The sequence below is a fragment of the Mobula birostris genome, chromosome 5, assembly GCF_030028105.1.
Source record: "Mobula birostris isolate sMobBir1 chromosome 5, sMobBir1.hap1, whole genome shotgun sequence".
Taxonomy (NCBI): Eukaryota; Metazoa; Chordata; class Chondrichthyes; order Myliobatiformes; family Myliobatidae; genus Mobula; species Mobula birostris.
In genome coordinates, this window is record NC_092374.1 from 87,851,480 (window position 1) to 87,873,158 (window position 21,679).

Sequence of the window (21,679 nt, forward strand, 5' to 3'; positions counted from 1 at the left end):
TTGTCTCATTCCACCCAAGACTCCTTCCCTTTTAACGTCAACCCGCATCCGTTGCCAGTAAAAGGTCGTGACACAAATATTGAAACCAGTGTTTACACTGGTTTTTATCGCCTTTCTTCTATTTAGGATTGCAAAAAGGGATTACTTTTGTCACATGGACATTGAAACAAAGAAACATATGTAGTCTGCAAGTTGCTACACTTCTGGTGCCAACATAGCATGCCCACGACTTGCTAACCGTAACCTGTATGTCCTTGGGATGTGGAAGGAAACCCACACAGTCAGAGGGAGAACATATAAACTTCTGAGTCCTGATGAAGGGTCTCAGCCCAAAATGGCAACTGTTTACTCTTTTCCATGTCTGGCTTGCTGAGTCCCTCCAGCATTTTGTGTGCGTTGCTTTCGATTTCCAGCATTTGCAGATTTTTTTTTCATGTTTGTCATACAAAGCCATTACAGTAATTGAACCAGAATCTTATAACTGGCACTGTAATACTGTTATGCTAATTGCTACTAGGTTACTGCTAGTATTAGATCCTGATTAAGACAAATAGTCAAAGCAGACCATGGAATCAAATGTTTGATATTCTGAGTTCTTCATTGTACAGCTAAGAATAATAACGCATCCCTTTCACATTCAAGAAGATAGGCTACCTTAGAAAGTATCTTAAGAGTTGACCTAATGCCAATGTCAATCCAGCTCACTGTACCATATACTTTTAGATAACCAGGTTCAAGGTGTGGGTGGAGATTGGTAACCTGCTATTGTATTTTAGATTCTTGGTGTTGGGACCTCCTTCAATGATGCAACAACTTAACTTGTCGATACTTTGAAAGCGGGATGGAAGGCGATGATAATAGATCGTCAAGTCCGGGAGCCAGTCAAGAGTTTCTGGCAACGTCGCAGGTGGCTGGGAGCCCCCCAAGCCAAAGCGGACAACCCACTCCTGAAAACAGAACTGGCTACAGACCTGAGTGGGATGAAGGTAAATATTTCCATGATTTGGTACCTGACTTGTACCAGATTCCTTTGTGGGGTTTGTGGCAACATCTGATGTCCAGAGAAACACAGGTTGCTCACTTTATTTTTGTTTTCCTCTTCCTGGAGTGTTTGTCCTCTCTTTAATAGTACTAAGCCATGCTGTTTCCATAGACACCAGAAGCTGGCCATCCTTCAAGCTTAGCTAGTGAGAGGTGCCAGCCTGTTCAGCTGGAGAAAGCATCGCACCACCTTCTCTGCTTTATTCTGACCAGTTCTCACTGGAAAGTGACTGGACATTAAAAAGTCTGGTTGATTCTGGTTACTGCAGGGAATACTTTCTCAGTGACTCCCTTGTCCATTCATCCCTCCTACTAATACTACATTCACCTCTTTCCTCACCACTATTCGGGGCCTCTTCCAGGTGTGGGAACACTTAACTTGCGATTTTTTTGGGGTCACCTTCTGTGTGTGGCCTCCTCTATGTCAGCGAGACCCGGTGCAGATTGGGGGACTGCTTTGCTGAGTAACTTTGCTCCGTCTGCAATAGGCAGGATTTCCTAGTGGCCAGTCATTTTAATTCCACTGCCCATTCGGTGCATGGCTTTCTCTACTATTATGGTGAGGCCACTCTCAGGTTGGAGGAGAAACACTTCATATTCTGTCTCGGTAGTCTCCAACCTGACAGCATGAGTATTGATTTCTTTCGCCTTAAGTAATTTCTACCCAATCCCCTTCTCTCTTCATTCCCAGTTCTGACTCCCCTCTTACCCCTTCTCTTCTCCTCAACAACCCATCACCCCTCTCTGGTGCCTGTCCTCCTTGATTTTCTTCCATGGTCCATTCTCCTCTCCTATTTGATTCCTCCTCCTTTACCTTATCCATCTGTTACCTCTCAGCTTCTCACTTCATCCACTCTCCCCAACCCACCGCCTGCAAACTTGTACTCTTTCCCTCCCCCCCCCCCCCACACGGTATTTTGGCTTCTTTCCTCTCCTTTTCGTCCTGGCAAAGGGTCCTGGCCCAGGCGTCGATGGTTCATTCCTCTCCATAGATGCTGCCTGACCTGCTGAGTTCCTCCAGCATTTTTTGGGCATTGTTCTGGATTTCCAGCATCTGTAGAATCTCTTGCATTTCTTGTTGACTTTTATTTGAAGCATCTAACAGCAGAAGCCAATGCATTCAAACTGGGAAACTACCTGTCGTGTGGTTAGTAAGTCCAGCAATGGCTGTTCTCCCCGATATTGTTGTTGTGCAACTTTACCTATGGTCTGGTGCAAGTCTTCTACTCGTGAGACATAATCAAATCCTTATGTGATTTTGCTTCAATGAAGGAAGAAAATTATTCTTCCTGCAATGTGTTTCTAAAAACAAAACACAGATTTAAAAATAATAGAATGGGAGAAAAAATAAACATATCTTTTACATTTTAAGAACTGGACTGCACTACCATGAAAGGTAGTCTATTTATTGACCAAGATATACAGCATGGAATAGGCCCTTCAAGCCATGCCACTACAATAACCCCCTGACAACCCCAATTTAACCGTAACCTAATCAAGGGCAATTTACAATGACCAGTTAACCTACCTGGTACATCTTCGGATTAAAACAGATCTAAAAACAATTAGGGTTAGGGATCAGAAGACCAATTGTCAAATATTATGGGGACACGGGTGTTTGGGACACTTTTATCGAGTCAGCGCTGGCATGGGGAGGGCTGATGGCTTCCCTGCTTTGAGATTCAATCCCGTGCTCTGCAGAGTCTTGGCAATTGCTGACACTTTTTCTTTCCCCCTTTCTGGTCTGGCAAGTCTTTTTAAATAACTGTTAGCCGGGGTCACAGTTATTTAAAACCCTGAACAGGGGTCAGGGGTCACCATTTCCAATTAAACAATCTTGGTACAAAACGTTCCTGCCACTGCCCTTACTTTACAATGGATGGGAGCCAATTAAACTTTACCTCACTTGCTGACTGATGATGGAGGCAAAGTTGCTGTCTGATAGGTTGCTGATGGCAACTGGGTGCACTGTACTTTCGAGAGCCGTGAGATGGGATTAACCTAAAGGCTATTTTTAGCCTGCAAGGAATTGGGGCCAAATGGCCTTTTTCCCTGCTGTAATTTAGTACAATTCAGTAACTAAGCCATACCCACCCTTACAGCTGCTTTGCAGCTTTTAGAGCAACTTAACCGAGCTGCAGTTTCTTTTGACAGAAAAGGAACTTGACTGGAATTCTGCATCACTGATGGAAAGAATGCAAGGCAACTGTGCAGGAAGGTCAGAGAACCAAACCTGGGATTGGTCTTCGGAGTCGGACACGGATGCTTTCGATTTGGACAGCAATGTGTCTGAGGAGGAGCTAAATGAAGAATATGACTATCTCAGGTATTGCCTGCAAGACAACTGTGAATAGGTTTTACGGGCTCCTCTAAACATATGCATTTCATTCCACTGTTGTGTCATATAATCTAAACTGTTAAAAATGGCATCCTCCACATAGATTACTGCAGTTTGGACCATGAACGCTCTTGCAGTTAAACTTGTAAAAAGTTCTAAAGGTAGTTTCGGCTCATTTTTACTTAACCTGTTTTAAACTGGATTAGAAATAAGAATTGCCAGTCAGCCAGTGTTTGAGGACAGAAACAATTAATGTTTTGGATGTTAACGTAACAATCTTGTAAAAATTGACTATGAATTTTGTTTACTGTATGTTTTTCTTATGAATGCTGCTAACGTGATGCATGTGCCGGTGATGCTGCTGGAAGGAAGTTTTTCATTGCACCTGTTCATAAATGGTCAAAGTAAATTTATTATCAAAGTTCAACTATCGGTGGAGGACAGGGGAGCTTGAAGTAAATGTTGAATGAACTTCCAGCAGAAGTGGTACAGGCAGGTTCGATATTATCATTTAAAGAAAAATTGGATAGATATATGGACAGGAAAGGAATGGAGGGTTATGGGCTGAGTGCTGGTCGGTGGGACTAGGTGAGAGTAGCGTTCGGCACGGACTAGAAGGGCCGAGATGGCCTGTTTCCGTGCTGTAATTGTTATATGGTTATATGGTTAAAGTACATATACAACCTTGAGACTCAGTTCTTGCAGGCATTCAGAGTAGAACAAAGAAATACAAGAGAATCAATGGCTGACATACAACCAATGTGCAAAAGAACATTGTAGAACATGCAGAGGAGGGGTTCCCAACCTTGTATATTAATACCATGGACCCCTACCATTAGCTGAGGGATCTATGGACCTCAGGTTGGGAACCTCTGATGGAGAGCGTAGGACAGTACATAGCTCTCCAGTTCTCTATCATCCATGTACTTATCTATCCAAGAGTCTCTTAAATGCCCCCAATGTATCTGCTTCCACCACCATGCCTGGCAGGGCGTTCCACACGCCCACCACTCTCTGTGCTTTTTTAAAAAAAAACTTCTGACTTCTCTCCTATACTTTCCCCCAATCACATTAAAATTATGCCCCCTCATATTCGCCATGTATCTGTGCAGATGACAATGAGTTCAACTGTTGGATGAGTGATCTTTCATCAGAGACAGACTGACCTGATCCATAGTCTCAATCTTTATTTATTTATTTGTTGAGATACGGATACGGAATAGGTCCTTACGGCCCCTCAAGCGGCGCTGCCCAGCAATATTCCAATTTAATCCTCTTCACAGGACAATTTACAATGACCAATTAACCTACCAACTGGTAGGTCTTTGGGCTGTGGGAGTAAACCAGATCACCCGGAGAAAACCCATGCAGTCATGGAAAAATGTGCAAACTCCTTACAGGCAGTGGTGGGTATTTGACCCGGGTTGCTGATACTGTGAAGCGTTGTGCTAACCACTATGCTAACGTGCTGCCCCTAAGTGTTGACTATCCCTTTGCCTCCACAAATGCTACCTGTCCCTCAGAGTTTGTTGGGTTTTTTTTGCCCTTTCTTCAGACCTGGGGCGGGGGTGGGAATAAAAACGAAGAATTCAGGAAAAGGAAATTGTTGGGAAAGGAGAGGATGACTAAAGAGAGAAAGTGAAAGGGAAGTTTTCTGATTTGATGGGAGGTAGGAGAGATTTGTTGACGGGATGAAGGCATAAGGTAAGAGCATTCTGGCGTCTTCCCCCTCCCTTCTCAGTCATGAAGAAGGGTCTCGGCCTGATACGTTAACTGTTTATTGGATGCTGCCTGACCTTCTGGATTCCTCCTGCATTTCGTGTGTGTTGCTAGGGTAAGAGTATTCAATAATGGGGCAGGAAAGATGGATTGAGGTGAGATGTAAAGATAAATAGGGTCGTTATGTATTACACATTAGGTTGCAATGGCTCCTGGCAGGAGACTGTTATTATATTTCTATATTTATCAGCTGTACCATTTTACACAGATACAGAATATTGCTTGAATAATTTTCTTCTTTGGCCTTGGAACTGCATTGGTATTTCACAGTGTAAAGTCCATACTGAAGTTTTCAAAGTCAAAGTAAATTTATTGTCAAAGTACTTATATGTTACCATGTACTACTCTGAGATTCAATTTTCTTGCAGGAAAATAAAGAAATACAATATAATTTATGAAAAACTATACAAAAACAAAGATTGACAAACAATTAATGTGCGCAAGACGATAAATTGTGCAAATGTAAAAAAAAATGGAGAACATGAGTTGTGGAGTCCTTGAAAATGAATCTCTAAGTTGTAGAATCAGTTTAGTATTGAGTGAAATTATCCACTCTGGTTCAGGAGCCTGATGGGTAATAACTGTTCCTGAACCTGGTGATTGCATCCAACAGCTCCTGTATGTCCTGAACTTTGCACAACCTACAAACTCGCTTTCAAGGACTCTACAACTCATGCTCTCAGTATTATTTTTTTGTATTTGCACAATTGGTTGTTTTGTCAGTCTATGTTTATGCATGGTAGTAGTGAGAAGATGATGGGGGGGGGTGGTCCTTGATGATGGATACAGCTTTCTTGTGGCTACGCTCCTTGTACATGTGCTCAGTGGTGGGGAGGGCTTTGCCTGTAATAGACTGAGTTCTATCCACCACTTTCCGTAGACTTCTATTCCTGGGCATTGGTGTTTCAATGTAAGTGCATAAATGGGTCTTGCTTCCAACTGGTTTGTATTGGTACTTATAGTTCACATGAATCTACACCCACATCCCTGTAAATATAATATTTATTCCTTGTTTTCACTGGACTTGATAAATTTCCCACTTCAATACATTTGTTCTCTTCCCCTCAATCTTTCCATATGGGAATGATTTCCACTTGCTGGAGAAGGAACTGTTCCCGGAATCCCTCGTTGGATTCATCAACAACTGTGTTGCGTGGGCATCCTCTGCTGAGTCTAAAGCAAAGTGAAAGTTGTGTATCAACATTTGGGTCAAGCTTTGTGTGGCAGGGACCTCACCTGATCCTAGTTTGAGATGTACAAAATCCGATCCTATTAAGGCACTGTAGTGTAGAAGTAAGGGGATTGACTTGGGTTCAATTCCACTGTTGTAAGTAAGGAGTTTGTATGTTCTCCCCGTGAGCTCGCGGGTTTTCTCCAGGTATTGCAGTTTCCTATCACATTCCAAAGACATATGGGTTAGTAGGTTAATTGATCATGTAATTGGGCAGCACAGACTCAGACTGGAAGGCCCTGTTACCATGTTGTATCTATAAATAAGTAGTAAGCATTGCTGCCATTAGACTGTGATCAGAAAAGGTTTACGAAAATGATCCAGGAATGAAAGTGTTAACATATGAGGAGCCTTTGATGTCTCTGGCCCTGTATTTGCTGAAGTTTGGAAGAATGCGTGGGGAGGGGATTTCACTGAAACCTATCAGATACTGAAATATCTAGATAGACTGGACATGGAGAGGATCTTTCCTATAGTGGGTATGTGTAGGACCAGAGGGCACAGCCTCTGAATAGAGGAACATCCCTTTAAAACAGAAATATGGAGGAATTTCTTTCACCAGAGGGTGATGAATCTCTGGATTTCATTGCCACAGATAAAATGTGGAGGCCAAGACATTGAGCATATTTAAAGTAGAGGTTGATCAGTTCTTGATTAGTAAGGCCAATAAAGATTACGGGGAGAAGGCAGGAGAATGGGGTTGACTTATGTAGCTGGCATTTAGGGCAGCAATGAAAGTCCTCCATCTCTGTCAATCTTTGGCCATCTTGTCCATTGTGCCCCAGATGTAATTCAGGGTCCTCATTTTTGCCTTTGTGGTACAGAGATAAGGTACCTTTGTTCTCCCACATTTTCTCCACCCTTCAGGGGTCCAATTAAGTGCTGTCTTGATGATGGAGTTGGCCTCTTCTCATCATGTGCCTAATCCATCTCCAACGTTTCCTCATCATGATTGTGTCCACGTCCTCTTGATGACACTGAAGCACGAGGACACGATTGGAGAGCTTTCACAGCTGGAAGATACGGGGGATGCTCGTGGTGTGGAATGGCTACAGCTTGGCAAGTTCACTCTCTGACATGCGCCAGCCTTCTGACCTGTACAAGAGTGCGGACAGAACACAGCTCTGGTACAGCTTCACCTTGGTGTGGATGCTGTACTTGGTTGATCCCCACATGTTGCTCATTGATCTGAAGATGTTCCTAGCTTTGCTGAGTTTGCACTGGATGTCGTCATTGGTCCTGCCATCCTGCCAAATGATGCTGCCCAGTTAGGTGAATCTGCTGATGCTGGATAAGTCGATGCTATATCCCTTTATGGGAGCAAGAGACCATTGAGGGTCATGGTGTCAGTCTTCCTCTGGTTAACTCTTGAGTCCGACCTGTCCACCAAAGTTACACAAGTAGAATGGGGTTGAAAGTGAAAGTAAGTCAACCATAATCGAATGGTGAAGAAGATTTGATGGGCTGAATGGCCTAATTATAGTCTGTGCCTAATGGTCTTGTAGTCTATGCAACAAATAGTGGCAATTAATCAGAATCAGGTTTAATATCACCAACATGTCGTGAAATTTGGTAACTTTCCAGCAGCAGTGCAATGCAATACATGATAAATATAGAAAAAAAAAATGAATTACAGTAAATGTATATATTAAATAGTTAAATTAAATAAGCAGTTCAAAAGCAGAAATAAAATAAGTATTGATGTAGTGTTCATGGGTTCAATGACTATTCAGAAATCAGATGGCAGAGGGCAAGAAGCTGTTCCTGAATTGTTGAGCGTGTGCCTTCAGGCTTCTGTACCTCCCTGATGGTAGCAATGAGAAGAGGGCATGTCCTGGGTGAAGGGAATCCTTAATGATGGATGCTGTTTTTTTGAGGCACTGCTGTTTGAACATGTTTTGGATACTATGGAGACTAGTGCCCATGATGGAGTTGACTGAGTTTGCAGCTCTCTGCAGCTTACTTCGATCCTGTGCAGTAGCAACTGCTCACACCCCCCGCCCCCATACCAGATGGTGATGCAGCCATGTTAGAATGCTCTCCATGGTATATCTGTAGAAATTTTCAAGTGGTTTGGGTGACATATCAAATCTTCTCAAACTCCTAATGAAGTATAACCACTGCCGTGCCTTCTTTATAGCTGCGTCGATATGTTGGGTCAATGTCAACACACAAGATCTTGATATTGTTCACTTTCTCTACTTCTGATCCTGCTATGAGGACTGGTGTGTGTTCCCTTGTCTTAGCCTTTCTGAAGTCCACAATGAACTCTTTGGTCTTACTGATGTTGAGTGCAAGTTTGTTGCTGTGACACCACTCAACCAGTTGGTATATCTTGCTCCTATATGCCCTCCCGTCACCATCTGAGATTCTGCCAACAATGGTTGCAAATGGATGTGATTCGCTTGCCAGGTCTGAAATGGTAGGGATATACTAGGGTTTGGAGTCATGAATCTTATGTTCATTCTTCCTTTTTGTAGGTCTCTGCTGCAGATCGTTGGGAAACCTCCCCCATTTCGCTATTATACTGAATTTGAAAATGCAATGAACAGTCCAAGAATAGGGAGCTCTTTCCCTTTTCTGCATGCCGGAGGTAAGAGAACTCTTTCCCTTTTCTGTGTGCCAGAGGTAAGATAATTGGAGAGTTTATGGGGAAAGTAACAGTGTGCCTTCTGATGCATACCTGGTAACTAATGTTCCCTCTAATTTTTAGTAGTCAGTGTGCGCAAAAATCTTACGTTGTACAAATTTTTTTCCTGTGACAAAAGTACGTGCGCACTGAGTGCATACATGGGACAGTCTATGTAGGTTTACAAAATATTTGACATAAAACTACACAGAATAACAACAAAATAACATACATATTTAAGTCACACACACAAAAAGTGCTGGTGAACACAGCAGGCCAGGCAGCATCTGTAGGAAGAGGTACAGTCGACGTTTCGGGCTGAAACCCTTCGTCAGGACTAACTGAAAGTAGAGATAGTTAGAGATTTGAAAGTGGGAGGGGGAGGGGGAGATCCGAAATGATAGGAGAAGACAGGAGGGGGAGGGATGGAGCTAAGAGCTGGAAAGTTGATTGGCAAAAGGAATATGAGGCTGGCGAAGGGAGAGGATCATGTGACGGGAGGCCTAGGGAGAAAGAAAGGTCGGGGAGGGGGAAGCCCAGAGGATGGGCAAGGAGTTATAGTGAGAGGGACAGAGGGAGAAAAAAGAGAGGAAAAAAAAGGGGAAAGAAAAAAATCATAATAATAATAAATAAGGGATGGGGTACGAAGGGGAGGAGGGGCATTAACGGAAGTTAGAGAAGTCAATGTTTATGTCATCAGGTTGGGAATATTTAATTTTTATCATATTTAAGTCACTCAGTTTTTTTTTCTCTCTCCTGTCTTTGGCATTTACCCATTCTTTGTAAACTCTATCTCGACTAATAGAACTTCCATCCCTTTGATAGCTTTTGATTCTCATTAACATATCCAAATGACATTCACCTAAATGGTTTCTCAGCTTGTTTTTGAGTTGATTCATTAGGCTAAAACCTCGCTGACAGTCCGCACTAGATGCAAGAAAGGTTCCCCCAATGTCCATCAACTGTGCAAGGTCAGAAAGCTGTTCATTTTGAAGTACAAATGCCACCATTTGAGCGAAGTTTGAAATCGGTTTGGATTTAATTTTTTCTTGTACGAAAAATTTGAAATCATTAAACTGCCTAACTATTTTGATATTTTCAGCTAGAAAATCATGATATTTCAGACATAAGGCATTAACTCGTTCATCACCAAATGTGAAGTCACAATCTGCAAGTGCCGAGAAATCAAAAGCTGACCATTCTTGTGCCTCAACTTTGATCTCCTCTGGGTTTGATCATTTTCGCTCTCACTCATCTGCACTCAACCTTAACATGCGTAGCACTCCTGTAACAGATAATGACGGGTTCTGTTGCCTGAGCTTTTGTTCACAGTCCAAATGCGATTTACTTGCCAAATGACACTTCAAAAAGTCAAGTTTTCAAATATCGTCCCACTTCTTTCCACTAGAAAATTCTCCAGCAACTTTTGCATCACGACAATACAAGCAGATAACTCCAGTTTCCGAATCATACATAAATATTTCTCATAGCTGAACATTCATGACCTCATGAGCTTTCGGTGTAACAGTGTCTACTATTTTGTTAAGCCATTCAACCTTAAACAAATCTGCAGTTCTTTTGTGCTTCACCCCCTTCGCTTCTTTTGAATTTGATACAGTGAATCAATATTTTTCCAATAAAAACTTAGTAAGCTACCTACAGGATTTGAAACAGATCTTTGTAAACGTTACAATATGAACACTGTCCATTAAACATGGCTACCGCCGTGATGCAGCTGTACAAACCGGAACAGGATAGGTGAGGTGACGTAAATTAGCGACTTGCATCGTGGTATTTGAAAAAACGACTATTTAACAGAAACAGTTAACTAAAAGATTATTTTCAATAAGTATAATTATTAACTACTACATTATTTTAGGTAACCTTTTGTGCGCACATTAATTTCCTTTGTGCGCTAGTTGAAAAACTTGTGTGCGCGTGCACACGCGCACAGCTTAGAGGGAACTATGCTGGTAACAATAATGAGAAAATTGATTTAATTCCGATGTCCTTCAGACTGCTCCCTCTCAGTCACTGTGGGAGACCAAGAAGCCCGCAGATATTGCCCATCTCTTAGTTATCCTGATGATGAACATTTCACGTTTGAGTTCGGAATCGAATTCATTTGACCCTGATGCTGCCAAACATGCGTGCTTGAGCATGTTGTAAGATTCCATATTGTAATACCCAATTGGAGGCAGTTGGTGGTGATGATAGCTGTAGTAATTAATGCAGACCATTGAAGTCCAGAAGTTCAAAATGCATTTATTATCAAAGTGTCTGTACACTATACAACCTTGAGATTTGTCTCCTTACAGCCAGCCACAAAACAAAGAAACCCAATACAGCCCATTTAAAAAAAAAGCTGTCAAAGCCCCAATGTACAGAAAAAAACTACATTATGCAAACAATAAAAGAAAGGAAATAGAATTTTAGAATTTATTTAAATCTTAAATCCATCCCACAATGTGAGGGAGGAAAAATCTTTGTGTTATGACTCAGTCACAATATACAGACATGTGAATTTAAAAGTCTAATGGCTTGTAGAAGCTGTCCCGTAGCCTGTTGGTCCTGACCTTAATGCTGCGGTACCATTTGCCAGATGGAAGCAGCTGAAACAGTTTGCGGTTGGGGTGACCGATAACCCCGATGATCTTCCAGGCCTTCTTTCTGCACCTGCTGCTATAAATGACCTCATGAGGGAAGCTCGCATCTACAGATGTGCTGGGCTGTCCGTACCACCCTCTGCAGTGCCCAGCGATCAAGGTTGGTGCAGTTCCTGTACCAGGCGATGATCCAGCTAGTCAGTATGCTCTCAATGATGCCCCTGTAGAAAGTCTTGAGGATTTGGGGGCTCACGCTGAACTTCATCAGTTGCTTGAGGTGGAAGAGACGCTGTTGTGCTTTTTTTGCCACGAAGCCAGTGTGTACGGTCCAGGTGAGATCATCGTGCAAGCTCAATTTCAACGTTTTAAGAGAAGTTTGGATAGGTACGTGGGTGGTAAGGGTGTGGAGGGCCATGTCTCGGTGCAGGTTGATGAGAGAATGCAGTTGAAATGGTTCAGCATGAACTAGATGGGCCATAGGGCCTGTTTCTCTGCTGTACTTTTCTATAACTCTATCCTTCAGAGTCCAGAAATGTATCAATCTCTGCTGTGAATCTACTTGAGGGCCCAGCATCCAAGGCAACTTGGGATGGAATGTCTTAAGTGTATATAGACTTCTTAAAATTGAGTTAATTTATTCATTCTCCTTCTGCTTTTTTCTTAAATAACCAACCCTTCCCATCTCAAGCAACAATTTGCTTATTCAGAGGAGAAGGCCATTCCTACTTCCAACCAATCAGTCATCCCCACTCCCTCATTCCTGCTAGACCTGCAATTTATTCTCTCCTATGTGCCCACCAAGTCCTCTTTGCTGTTAATCTACACCAAGAAATAACTTGCAGTAGGCAATTAACTAACCAGGATACCTTGGGGATTTGGGAGAAAAATGGAGTATCTGGAAAAGTTGTGTGGTCACGGAAACAATATGCAAACTGCTCACAGACGATATCAGGGGTCGTGATCAAACCTGGGTCCCTGGAGCTGTGCGGCAGTGGCGCAAACTACCATGTTAGCAGCCACCCATGACTCCTCTTAATGTGCTCTATCAGTCTCTCTAAGGCACTTTTACTTGGAACCACTTCTTATGGTTTGAAACTCTGCTAAGTTTGGAGAAATCTACAGCATACAAGGACACCTTTCTGTCCAGCAAAACCAGACTGACTCGGCTCTTCCAATGTTTAGACCATGAGATAGGAGCAGAATTAGACCATCTGGGCCATCTAGCCTGCTCTGCAATTCTGTCATTGCTGATTTATTATTCTTCTTAACCCCATTTTCCTGTCTTCTCACAGTAACCTTTGACAATCTTACTAATCAAGAATCTATCAGCCTCTGCCTTAAAATATCCAGTATCTGTGGCATCTACCATACATGGCAATGAATTCCACAGATTCTCCACCCTCTGGCTAGAGAAACTTCTTCTTATCACTGTTCCAAAGTGACATCCATGTATTCTGAGGCTTTGCTGTTCGGTCCTAGACTCCCCCATTATAGGAGACATCCTCTCCACATACACTCTGTCTAGGCCTTTTAATATTCAATAGGTTTCAATGAGATCGACCCTAATTCTTCTAAACTTCAGTGAGTGTAAGCCCAGAGCCATCAAACACTCCTCATAAGTTAACCCTTTTATTCATGGGATCATTCTTGTAAACCTTCTCTGTATTCTCTCCAATACAGGTTTCCCCCGCCATCCGAAGGTAGAGTGTACCTATGAAATGGTTCGTAAGCTGGAGTGTTATAAAGCGAAGAAGCAATTACCATTTATTTATATGGGAAAATTTTGTGAGCATTCGCAGACCCAAAAATAACCTACCAAATCATGCCAAATAACACAAAAAACCTAAAATAACAGTAACATATAGTAAAAGCAGGAATGATATGATAAATACACAGCCTATATAAAGTAGAAATACTTTTCCATAATCATTGCCTGAACTGCTCTCCGTAGCGAAAATCTCACGCAAGCGCCATCGGCAAAAACACGGCGCAAGCGCTGTCCAGTAACCTTTAAGCTAAGAAGCTGCCAAATCATACCAAATAACACGTAAAAATACACAGCTGATATAAAGTAGAAATAATGTATGTACAGTGTAGTATCACTTACTGGAATTGGGACAGTGTTGAGCACACTGATGATGGTGTCTTAGGCTGAGTCAGAGGTTGGGGTGGTGCAGTGGCTCCCACCCTCCGGGCAGCGACCCGATACATTGCCGTGAAGCATTCAGGGGTCCAGCGGTAGCCGGGAGGCACACAGCACATCTTTAAGAAAAAAGCCGAAATAAGCAAGCTAATTAATTAGGTGCCGCCCGACTCGTAATTGTTGGCCCAGATCAGAGTTGATTGCCGATTGCATCGCCACTGATCTGGGCCGACAACTACGTGCCGGGCAGTACCTAATTAATTAGCATGTTTATTTTGGCTTTTTTCTTAAAGATGTGCTGCGTGTCTGTGGCCTGGGTGTTGGGGTGGTGGGACACTGGGGTGTCACCTCATCGTCGTCTGTTTCCATTAGAGCAGGCAGCTCATCTTCTTCTATCTCTGCCTGCCTCGATGTCGAAGATCGAGGTTCGTCGTCTGCTGTGGCTGATGTGGAAGGCTTGCTTGACTGCTGAGCCTCGCGCGTTTTTCTATCATACAGTTCTTTGTAAGCACTCAAACTGTCCTGCAAATATCCCCTAAACCTACATACCCTTTCAAAATTAAAGTCGTACTTTATCATTACTCATTTGGTTTTGATTGTTATCCTTTCCTCATCAGCTCTTCATCTATCAGTTCTTGGTCATGGGATGCCAAAACCTCTTCAACATCATCTTTGTCAGCTTCCACAAGCCAAACTCACTTAGTCCTTACTTCGTTCACCACGATCAAAACGCTTAATTATGTCTAGTTTTACGCTATGTAACATCCTTAGGAGCTCTTTCAGGCTTTTCCGATACCTTAGAACTCATCTTGCTAACGGCTGCTCACAGGCACGTGTTTAAGCAATGACGGCGAGAATGCAGTTCCAAATCCGGGGGAGAGCGGCTGCTCGGGGTGTGTGCTGCCTTTTATCGTGCGCTGATTTTTTTCGTGCACTGCTTTTTTCGTAACAGTGATGTTTCGTAAAGCGAACGTTCGAAAAGCAGGGGACACCTGTACCAGCACATCCTTTATTAGATAGAGGGCCCAAAACTCCCAAGTTCAGTCTGACCAGTGTGTTATAAAGCCTCAGCATTACATCCTTGCTTTTATATTCTAGTCCCCTCAAAATGAATGTGTTAATTTAGAGCGAGAGAATCTGGGGAATGTTTTGCTCTTTGTCGCTATCTCAAGCAGTGAATTCTAGTCTTTTATTGCTTGTTTTATAATATCATTTTATATGAATTCCCCATTGATCCAACTAATTTAAGTTTTTGCCACCAGACTGTAGATCAGATATACCTTCCAAGGCTTTTGTAGTATTGGATACAGTGGATTCTGGTTAACTTGGACGCATCAGGACTAGTACATTTTGGCCCAATTAAGCGGCTGCCCCAATGAGTTAAAGTTTCATGGAAATGGTTAAAAAGCATAACAAATTCAAATTGAGTAACTCATTGTGCATTTAAATGAAATACAGAACAAATTAGAACACTACCAATACTGCTACAGTCCTATCAAACTGTGTATTAGTTCTAAAGAATTAATCGCTGCCGTTTTCTTTTGATTAACTGTACATGAACAAAATCAGTGGAGACACCCTAGTGCAGATAATGGACTACCTGCATAAAGATAATTTTTTAAAAAAAATGGACCAAAAATCACTGCTTTTTGCATCAGCATCATTTGGCCCAAATAGATAATGTAACACAGTCACACACAACTGATGTTATTTAAAAACTGTTCACTCCGTAATGTCTAATGGCTATTTCTCACGTCTCCAAGCCTGAATAACTGAAACTGAGGTGAGTAAAACATTTCCATATTCTTACTACTTATTTCTCGCCAACTATTAGTGACAAAAATTACTGCTTTTTAACACAAACACATGCAACTGATGTTATTTAAAAACTAATTGCTCTAAGCACTATGTAGTATCTAACAGCCAAGCAAATGCATGTGACTGACTCTAGTTGGAAACGGTTCCAGAACAGTCTGCTGCCCTAATTAAATGGAATAGTGTCCCATATAAACAAAGGGAAACCCGGATAGTTTCTGTATTTTGTTCTTTAAGAGCTGACTGAAATGCTAATGCAATGCTGGCATTCATTTCAAAAGGACTAGAATATGAAAACAAGGATGTAATGCTGAGGCTTTATAAGGCACTGGTGAGGCCTCGTTTGGAGTTGTGTGAGCAGTTTTGGGCCCCTTATCTAAGAAAGGATGTGATGACATTGGAGAGAGTTCAAAGGAGGTTCATAAAAATGATTCTGGGAATGAAAGACTTGTCGTATGAAGAACATTTGGTGGTTCTGGGCCTGTACTTGCTAGAATTTAGAAGAGTGAGGAGGGGGTGATCTCATTGAAACTTTCCAAATGTTGAAAGGCCAAGATAGTGGGTGTGGCGAAGATGTTCCCTATAGTGTGGGATTCAAAGACCAGAGCGCACAACCTCAGAATAGAGGGACATCCATTCAGAACGGAGATGAGGAGAAATTTCTTTAGCCAGAGGGTTGTGAATCTGAGGAATTCATTGCCACTGGGAGCTGTGGAGGCCAGGTCACTGGGTGTATTTAAGGCAGAGTTTGCTAGATTCTTGATGAGTCAGGGAGTGAAAAGTTACTGGGAGAAGGCAGGAGAATGGGATTGAGAGGGAAATGGATTAGCCATAATCAAATGGTGGAGCAGGCTCAATGGGCCAAATAGCCTAGTTCTGCTCCTATCTCTTATGGAAATATATGGCTGCCTCAATTAACCAATGACCCAATTAACCAGAATCCTATTAATCCTAATTAATCTGTCTTTCATTCTTGTTCCAAAGACAATCCTTATCTAAGCGGTGTCTCCTGATAATTATAATTCTAGGAACATTCCTTCACCCTCTCTCGTGCTTCCTGTAATGTGGCAACCAGAACTGTACACAGTGCTCAAACGGTGGTCTAATTAATGTTGCATATAATTGAACCATGCTGTCTTTGTTCTTGTATTCATTTTCTTCACTAACAAAGGCAGGTATACCTTATGCCTTCAAAGTGTAAAGTAAATTTACTATCAAAGTATATATATGTCACCATATACTACCCTGAAATTCGTTTTCTTGCAGGCATTCACAATAGAACAAAGAAATACAGTAGAATTAGTGAAAAACAAACACAATAACAACCAATGTGTAAGAGACACATTATGCAAACAAAGACAAATAATAATAAATAAATCCATCAGTAAATACATAATACTGAGAACATGAGTTGTAGAGTCCTTGAAAGTGAGTCCATAGGTTAAACTTAACATCTTATCTACTATTTCCCTCTCTCACCTTATCTCCTTAACTGCCCATCACCTCCCCCTGGAGCTCCTCCCCCTTCCCTTTCTTCAATGGTCTTCTGTCCTCTCCTATCAGATCCCTCCTTCTCCAGCCCTTTATCTCTCACCAATCAACTTCCCAGCTCTTTACTTCACCCCTCCCCCGTCCCGGTTTCATCTATCACCTGCCACTTTGTACTACTTTCCCCCTTCTCCCCACCTTCTTTGTCTGGCTCCTTCCCCCTTCCTATCTAATCCTAATGAAGAGTCTTAGTCCGAAATGTTGACTGTTTACTATTTTCCCGAGATGCAGCCTCGCCTGCTGAGTTGCTCCAGCGTTTTGTGTGTATTACATCTTACTTACATGTCCTGTTTGGGGTTTTGTGGTCATTCACCTCAAGGTATCCTTCTACCTCTGCATCTGTCATTCCTAACTTTCAACAAAAGGAAGTTTAAAAAAAATGAAAAATGCAGATACTGCTAATCAGAAATAAAAATAGAAAATCTTCAGAAATACTCAGCAGGTCAGGTAATATCTTATTTTTATTTAGATATATAATATTTCATTTTATTTAGATAACAGCCTCTTTAAGGCCAATGAGCCTACACCACCCAATTACACTCGTAACCAATCAAACCCACTAACCAGTACATCTTTGGAAAGTGGAAGGACACCCATGCAGTCATGGGGAGAATGTACAAACTCCTTACAGATGACAGTGGGAATTGAACCCAAGTCGCCTTAATAGCATTATCCTACAGTGCCATCCTTAATAAGTGGAGAGGGAAACTGAGTTAATGCTCAGGGTCAAAGATCCTTTATCAAATGACCTGAAGCATTAATACTACTTCTCTTTCTAGCATTTTTCTGTCTTCAATGAAAGCCCTCTTGTATTGACACAATCCCCAGAAGAACCACTCAGTCACTGGTTAGCCCTCAGTGGCTACTTCAGCTTGTTTTACCTTTGCATACAGGTTTACCCCGCCATTCGAAGGTAGAGCGTTCCTATGAAACGGTTCTTAAGCTGGAATGTCGTAAAGTGAAGAAGCAATTACCAAAAAATTTGTGAGCGTTCGCAGACCCAAAAAATAACCTACCAAATCATGCCAAATAACACATAAAACCTAAAATAACAGTAACATATAGTAAAAGCAGGATTGATATGATAAATACACAGCCTATATAAAGTAGAAATACTTTTCTGCAATAATTGCTGCACTGTCCACCGTAGCGAAAGTCTCACGCAAGCACTCTCGGCAGAAGCACTCTCTCCAGTGACCTTTAAGCTATGAAGCTGCTAAATCATACCAAATAACACAAAAATACACAGCCTATATAAAGTAGAAATAATGTATGTACAGTGTAGTATCACTTACAGGAATCGGGAAGACGGCAAGCACACTGATGTTGGTGTGTTAGGCTGAGTCGTCGGAGGTTGGGGTGGTGGGACACTGGGGTGTCATCTCATCGTCGTCTGTTTCCATCAGGGCAGGCAGGCCATCTTCTATGTCTGCTTGCCTCGATGTCGAAGGTCGAGGTTCGTCATCTGCTGTGGCTGATGTGGAAGCCTTGAAAAATGACTGCATAGCCTTGCGCATTTTACTATCATACAGTTCTTTGTAAGCACTCAAACCATCCTGCAAATATTGCCCTAAACTGACGTGGCCTTTCAAAATTAAAGTCGTACTTTTCTGCAATCATTGCAGTGTTGTCAGTTGCAGCGAAAATCTCACGCAGTTGCTTCACATTCAGTTCCTGGACGACTTCACTTTTGGTCCATTCACTACTGCATTTGGTTTCGATTGTTATCCTTTCCTCTTCCAATTGCATCAGCTCTTCATCTATCAGTTCTTGGTTATGGGATGCCAAAACCTCTTCAACATCATCTTCGTCAACTTCCACAAGCCAAACTCACTTTGTCCTTACTTCGTTTATCATGATCGAAATGATTAATTATGTCTAGTTTTACACTAAGTGTAACAGCCTTATGAGCTCTTTTAGGCTTTTCCAATACTTTAGAACTGATCTTGCTAACGGATGCTCAAAATAAATCGACATAAAGCACAGATGCTCACAGGCACGTGTTTAAGCAATGCCGACTAGAATGCAGTTCCGGGGGAGGAGCTTGGCTGCTCGGGGCGCGCGCTGCCTTTTTTCACGCTCTGCCTATTTTCATAACAGTAAAAACACCTGTTAGCGAAAGCAGGTAACTAATGTAGGTATTTCGTAACAGCGAGGTGTCGTAAAGCGAATGTTCGAAAAGCGGGGGACACCTGTACAGATTAGTTTATGTCCATGTTTGTAACTATGGAAGAGAGGTTCTGACCTATTGAGAATGTGAGAGTTGATGGATCTTTTCACACAGTTTGTTCCAAGAAAGATCGCGAAGAAGGAAGAGAGTCTCCCAGCCGTGGGGATGATGGATTGTCATTGGACCAAGGTATATCTGCAACAGTTAACAGTGCTGATGAGGGAGAATCATCGAGCTTAGGCGGTGTTTCCCAGAACAAAAAGGTTTGTACATTTGTTGTTACATTTTTATCTGTTGCATTTAAGCTTTCTGTGTTGTATGGGCTTTCTGATGCAATTCCTCTCCTGTCAAGCACTTTACAATGTGCCTCAGAGGTGGGTTAAGACAATTATCTGGCTCTTTCTTTGCCAAAAACTCTAATTTTTACCCCTCTGACAGGCAGTGTAAAGGCCATTGACACTCTATGCTTTGTGGCAACATAGCTTCTAAATTTTATTTGTTTATTTATTTAATGAGATGCAGCATGGAATAGGCCTTTCTAGCCCGTCGAGCCACGCTGTCCAGCAAACTTCTGGTTTAATCCTAGCCTAATCACAAGACAACTTACAATGTCCAATTAATTTACCAATTGGTATGCCTTTGGACAGTGGGATGAAACCAGAGGACCCAGAGGAAGCCTATGTGATCACGGGAAGAACATAGAAACTCCTTACAGGGAATTGAGCCCGAGTTGCCTGTACTGCAAAGTGTTATGCTAACCACTATGCTACCGTGCTGCCCAACTTGTTCAGGCAATGATTCTGAAACAGCAGGGGACAGAAGGTCCAGTGAGATGGAGGAACTGAGGGAATACATGTTAGTAAGGAAGTGGTGTTAGGTAAATTGAAGGGATTAGAGGCAGATAAATCCCCAGGGCCAGATGGTCTGCATCCCAGAGTGCTTAAGGAAGTAGCCCATGAAATAGTGGATGCATTAGTGATAATTTTTCAAAACTCTTTAGATTCTGGACTAGTTCCTGAGGATTGGAGGGTGGCTAATGTAACCCCACTTTTTAAAAAAGGAGGGAGAGAGAAACCGGGGAATTATAGACCGGTTAGCCTGACATTGGTGGTGGGGAAAATGCTAGAGTCAGTTATCAAAGATGTGATAACAGCACATTTGGAAAGCGGTGGAATCATCGGACAAAGTCAGCATGGATTTGTGAAAGGAAAATCATGTCTGACGAATCTCATGGAATTTTTTAAAGATGTAACTAGTAGAGTGGATAGGGGAGAACCAGTGGATGTGGTATATTTGGATTTTCAAAAGGCTTTGACAAGGTCCCACACAGGAGATTAGTGTGCAAACTTAAAGCACACGGTATTGGGGTAAGGTATTGATGTGGATAGAGAATTGGTTAGCAGACAGGAAGCAAAGAGTGGGAATAAACGGGACCTTTTCAGAATGGCAGGCAGTGACGAGTGGGGTACCGCAAGGCTCAGTGCTGGGACCCCAGTTGTTTACAATATATATTAATGACTTAGATGAGAACATTAAATGCAGCATCTCCATGTTTGCAGATGACACAAAGCTGGGCGGCAGTGTTAGCTGTGAGGAGGATGCTAAGAGGATGCGGGGTGACTTGGATAGGTTAGGTGAGTGGGCAAATTCATGGCAGATGCAATTTAATGTGGATAAATGTGAGGTTATCCACTTTGCTGGCAAAAACAGGAAAACAGATTATTATCTGAATGATGGCCGATTAGGAAAAGGGGAGGTGCAATGAGACCTGGGTGTCATTATACACCAGTCATTGAAAGTGGGCATGCAGGTACAGCAGGCGATGAAAAAGGCGAATGGTATGCTGGCATTCATAGCAAGAGGATTTGAGTACAGGAGCAGGGAGGTACTACTGCAGTTGTACAAGGCCTTGGTGAGACCACACCTGGAGTATTGTGTGCAGTTTTGGTCCCCTAATCTGAGGAAAGACATCCTTGCCATAGAGGGAGTACAAAGAGGTTCACCAGATTGATTCCTGTGATGGCAGGACTTTCATATGATGAAAGACTGGATCGACTAGGCTTATACTCGTTGGAATTTAGAAGATTGAGGGGGGATCTTATTGAAACATATAAAATCCTAAAGGGATTGGACAGGCTAGATGCTGGAAGATTGTTCCCGATGTTGGGGAAGTCCAGAATGAGGGGGTCACAGTTTGAGGATAAAGGGGAAGCCTTTTAGGACTGAGATTAGGAAAAACTTCTTCACACAGAGAGTGGTGAATCTGTGGAATTCTCTGCCACAGGAAACAGTTGAGGCCAGTTCATTGGCTGTACCTAAGAGGGAGTTAGATATGGCCCTTGTGGCTAAAGGGATCAGGGGGTATGGGGGGGAATCAGG

At 42.3% G+C, this 21,679-nt stretch overlaps 1 protein-coding gene across 3 annotated transcripts in view; it reads left to right on the forward strand.

Annotated features, from left to right (window-relative positions):
- LOC140197288 (uncharacterized) overlaps window positions 1-21,679 on the forward strand; it is a 41,907-nt gene that overhangs the window by 1,189 nt on the left and 19,039 nt on the right. For 2 of the 3 annotated variants that reach the window (XM_072257226.1, XM_072257224.1), the window contains exons 1-4: window positions 782-986; window positions 3,183-3,367; window positions 8,870-8,982; window positions 19,415-19,563. In XM_072257226.1, the coding sequence (XP_072113327.1) occupies window positions 852-986; window positions 3,183-3,367; window positions 8,870-8,982; window positions 19,415-19,563 (582 nt within the window). In that variant the 5' untranslated portion in view covers window positions 782-851. Of the gene's footprint in view, window positions 1-776; window positions 987-3,182; window positions 3,368-8,869; window positions 8,983-19,414; window positions 19,564-21,679 lie in introns of those variants that run through there. The other variant, XM_072257225.1, reaches the window with a different exon arrangement.